The sequence below is a fragment of the Colobus angolensis genome, unplaced genomic scaffold (genome assembly GCF_000951035.1).
Source record: "Colobus angolensis palliatus isolate OR3802 unplaced genomic scaffold, Cang.pa_1.0 Scaffold162, whole genome shotgun sequence".
In the NCBI taxonomy this organism is placed as follows: domain Eukaryota; kingdom Metazoa; phylum Chordata; class Mammalia; order Primates; family Cercopithecidae; genus Colobus; species Colobus angolensis.
In genome coordinates, this window is record NW_012114733.1 from 4,021,657 (window position 1) to 4,026,467 (window position 4,811).

Genomic DNA, 4,811 nt, shown 5'->3' on the forward strand with positions numbered 1-4,811 from the left:
GCTTCAATACCTCCCATTTCCTACAGGCTTAAATATTAATATCTAAGGTAGTATGTAAGACTACTTATGATTTTGCCCCCTGCTTATTTTTTCTTAATCATGTAACACCATTTCCCCTCCCTCACTTATGCAACACCATTTCCCCTTCCTCTCTAGCCGCAGTGATGTACTGTTAGTTCCTAGAATATGCCATTCTTATACATTCCTTTGTGACTCAGTTCCTCTGGATGTTGTCTGGAATGTTCTATTCTTGTCTGTCTGCAAACTTCTCCTAGTCCTCTAAGACTTTCTGTCTCTCTAAAGGCTTTACTGACCTACCAAGACAGAGTTGAACACCCCTTCCTCAAGACTTCTTTTATCTCTGGCACACAGCTCTATTTTAGCACTCACTGAATTATAATGATTTGAAAGTCTGAGTCTTTCTAGAGAGCACATACAATGTCTAATTTACTTCTATGCCTTGAGAACCTGGGACAGCTCTTGATACATAGTAGGGTCTCAGATAGGCTTTGAATAAACAAGATATTTTTGTTTAAAAGCAAAAGGAACTTGTCAACAAGTTCATGTTGTTGATAATCTCTTAGATTCAAGATTTGATGTCTGAAGTATATGATGTTAATTCCTTCCTTGATTTAATTCCTTCCATGTGTTTATTGAAGATCTATCCTAAGCCAGAAATGGGAAAACAATGATCAACAAAATTAAATATGTACTTTACTACTTTTACAGAGTTGAGAATTTATTGGGGAAACTTACTACTGTTTTAGAAATTATTAAAGAAAATATAACATCTCTCAGGTTTGGCCCATGATAATAGTCTGAGATTGTCCCTAACACAAGCTTTCCTGAAATATGTCAAAGCCTTTGCCTGTTGGACTACTTTCATTTCTTGTATGCTGCAGGCTCACCTCTTGTTCTTCAGCATACAAAGCCATTTTGGTTGATAAACACAACAAATTAAAAATCAAACATGCAAAATAGTAAAACATCTTGTTTTAATCCAAGCAAAATTTTGTCTTCAGAAATCTGTAGAGGGTTGGGATACATGAGTAACTTTACAGTTTACCAAATGCTTTTGTATTTATAGTGGTATTTGGTTTTGCTTATAGGAAAACCAAAGGAATGTTGGGGGAGCATTCAAGAGTCAACAAAACAGAATCATCTTCTTAGGCTGGTGGGACTACCATTTTAGGCAGTGAGAGGTTACTGAAATGTACCCAAGCAAATAAGAGTCCTAGTCTCTGCCCACAGCCAATAAGACACAAACTTCTATCTCAGGCAGTGTGACTAGAGGAATGAAAAAGGCTCCCAGATCTTGGCATTTTGGAAATGGAAAAGGAAAACAAACAAAATGTATATTCCTGTGAAAATCAGATATCAGAAAATTGAAACAAGCACAGTCCAGGTTCCTACTGTCTTGAGCTCTCCAGAGGGTTATATTCTGCTTCCTTCTCATTTAGGGTTACCTAAAAAGAAGGGCAGACTTGGAGTTAAGAGCAAAAATGTATAGTTAGGTCCATTCAAAGACATAACGGCCAGCATCACAGGGGACAGACATTCTTTTTAAAATGTTCCTTGAGACAGGGGTGTATCTTTCTTGAATTTGGCTATACCTGTTTTCCTCCAGCCCCTCAGCTGGAGGTGGTAAGTAACTAGGAATTGCTGCCAGAGAAACAATTTTTTCCTTTTAAGTGAAGTGCTGCTATGGCAAAGACATGCTGCTTCAAGGGTTAAACTTTAAAACACTCATTTTGATATATAAAGAAATTATAAACAAAGCACAAGGCAAAGTTGCAATTTCAGTTTGTGTGCAAAGTAGTAACAATTTCCTAAACTGATGCTGTTGTTTTGCTTAGTCCAGAGCTTTGAAAACAAACATGTTTTACAAAACCTGTATTAATAATGTAACATTAAGTGCACTATTACTATTTTCCTCTCTTTTTCTGGGTCTCAGAGAAGATGAAGTTTTCTTGATCATCTTTTTAAAATAAAAGGTGTAGGCCAGGTAGAGCTTTCAAGGTGACTTTGTCTGAGACTGAGGGAAGGAAGGAAATGGGGAAGGGAAAAAACCAAAAAACTACAGATTACTTCATACCTCTTTCAAGCTTAAACAGAAATCTACTTTGGCTTTCTAATAGACTAGTTTTCCCAAAGAGAGTTTGGGCTTTGGCTAAGACCCCTCTGGAGTCACTGACTTGCCCATTAGATACAGTCTCAGGAAAGCTAATATAATGACACATTTCATCTATAAACTTAAGTGCAAAATAACCAGGTACAAAACTTTGGGTTCTCTATCTTAAGAGCAGCAAATATCTATGTTCTTTTCTCAAAACTGGATTCTGTCAATTTCTGGAATTAACCACTTTACCATTGTGGTTTGCTTGCTTGTTTTTGTTGGGCAGAGTTGCAAACATAATGAGGGAAGGGGGTTCTTGCCCTGGTTTAGTACCAGGCAAGGTTACCAAGGGGGCTCATTCTGGTTCCAGAAAGCGGAGCTGGTCATCCTCATTCTCCAGAACTGGGAGTGGATCATTCCCACTCCCTGGAATCTGGAGTGGGTCTTCCCCACTCCCCAAAACTGAGAGCGGATCATCCCCACCCTCTGCAGAAGAAAGACAGTCAGGGCCAAGCTCTTTGCCCCCTGCCACTTTGGACTTGATTGTCCCCATCAGACCTTCAAAAGATCTGAATGTGGCCAACTTCTTTATGCCTCCAAGCTTCCTGCAGAGGGCAGTGCCCATGGTGGACAGAGCAGCTGACGTCTTCTGTTCCACATAGGTGTTGGAGACCTGAACATCCAGCCAGCTCTTGGATAGATTCTGTCTCAGCCCTACCAAGGCCGTGAAGCCTAACTTCCTCTTGAGCTTCCCACAGCGTCTGTCTTTGGCTGCTAGTATGTGGCCTAGGGTTACAATTTCAGCCTCCAATTTAGTGAGTTTGGCTTTGAGCTCTCTTTGCTCAGGCTCTGTCAGATCCTCCAGTTCAGAAGTCGAGTGGGATTCATATGTGCCCACAGAGGTCTCTGTCCTGGCATGTGGCATGGACTGGGAAAGAAGATCTTCATTAAGAGAGTCCAGGTTCAATTCTTGGTAGAAAGAGTCAAATTCTTGGGCTGCAGAGAAATAATCTTGGCCAGCAGAGTCGAAATCTAGGCCTGCAGGCTCAGACTTTTGGTGGGTGGAGTCAGATTTCAGGCGGGAGAGATCCATGACCCAGCTGGTACAATGGACCCCTTGGCAGTTGAGTTGATGGCCTGGCCTGTGAAGTAGACGCGCTAGCTTGTGGTGTTCACTTCCGGGTGGTGGGGGTGGGGAGCCGGTCGGGTCAAGGTTGCCCAGGTGGGACTTCCCGCCCAAAGCACGAGGCTGCAGAATCTATGCTCAGCTGAGGCGCAGCCCACACTGGCGGCATCTTGGCATCGCAAGGACCTCATGAGGTAGGCAGTGCAGAGATTATTGTCGAAAGGAGAAGAATTTCTCCTGATGCGGTAACTGACAAGCCCTGGCCTTCAAGCCAAAGCATCAGGCAACTCTCTTCCACACCAGCGATTTTCCAGCACTTGAAAATCATTTAAACATCATTGTGCTAGTATGAGTTTTCAATTTTGTAGTTGCATTTTCTTTATTCCCCCCTGCCTCCACTCACATTTCTGGAAGCATGTCTGCCCACGTTCAAGGTTACCAGTTGTGGGAGGTAGTCTGCACAGTAAAGTAAAACTAGTTCAATAGGATCTATCAGAGTGTGGATCCACTCTCCCCCTCCAACCTCCCACCCTAACCTCCCCCAACCATAATTTTGCCCAGAGTAAACTTATGCAATGGAAAAATCAGGACGTTAATCCAGTGAGGTCTTGTGGTCCGGCTTCACTTAACTCATTCTATGGCTGCCTATTCTCAGAGAAATATTCTTGAGCAAGTCTTAGATTCTAGTGATTTTGTTGGATATTCTGGTAGTTCTTGCGAGCATGATCTTGTGGAGCATAATTTGATCCTCAGCAAATTTCAGCAGTTTGCCCTTCTCATGCCTATGTGGCTACAATGAAACATCCAGCTATGCATTCAAACCAACTTCAGCCCTCCTTTGAGTTTATGTTCTATAACCCTTTCACATAATTTAGTAGTGTTTATTATTGTCTTATCCTGAATGGTGTGTTTCCCTAAGTTAAAAAATGAGAATTGTTCTTGTTGTAAATGTGAAGGCTGATGGAGGATTTGGCTATGTGTTTCAAGGCATGAAAAGGGCAGCAAGGGCTCCCTAAAAACCAATTTGTTCTAAAGGCTAGACTTTTCCTCCATTGCCTGTAGAAACACTGGTGGTTTCAGGAACACTCCCAGACTCTGAATCAGAACTCCTCTTTCAAACCTGAGACTAAAAGGTAAAGAAATCCCTGAATTATGCTACATAATATGGAACATACATTGTCTATTCAAAGTTGAGACTCCAAGTCACCAAATCTGAACTTGCACTTGATTTTACTTCTCTGCATTATTTCAGCCACCAACCTTGATGCCTATTTTCTTTATATGCTTCCTCATCTTTCAATGTAAAATATGAAATATTTTATTAAGCCTTAATTCCTTTTGATAGAGTTGTGGGGAAAAGAGAGTTCAGCCTGTTACTGTGTTATTATAGATAGAAGTAAGTTTAAGAGACTCCATTTGGCTCTGTATTTGAGATGCTGTTAATCTGTGACTCTACCACCAATCTTGTCCTTGATAGAAACATCGCTGTGGTAATTAAAGTTGAAAGGATTTTGGGCTGTAAGGAATGTGCTTTGTTAGGCAAATGCTTAAAGCCTGCTTGTGGTTGAA

At 41.3% G+C, this 4,811-nt stretch overlaps 1 protein-coding gene across 1 annotated transcript; it reads right to left on the reverse strand.

Moving 5' to 3' along the window:
• Positions 1-971: 971 nt before the first annotated feature.
• On the reverse strand, positions 972-3,290 carry TPD52L3 (tumor protein D52-like 3). Its single transcript, XM_011937300.1, has 2 exons — positions 2,675-3,290; positions 972-1,466 (listed from the first exon to the last, which is right to left on the reverse strand). The coding sequence occupies exons 1-2, from the start codon at positions 3,207-3,209 to the stop codon at positions 1,453-1,455; spliced, it is 549 nt and encodes a 182-aa protein (XP_011792690.1). The 5' UTR covers positions 3,210-3,290; the 3' UTR covers positions 972-1,452.
• Between the last annotated feature and the right edge of the window lie 1,521 nt (positions 3,291-4,811).

Coding starts and splice junctions, on each gene's coding strand:
- TPD52L3 (XM_011937300.1), bottom strand. CDS start 3,209: ATGGATCTCTCCCGCCTGAAATCTGACTCCACCCACCAAAAGTCTGAG.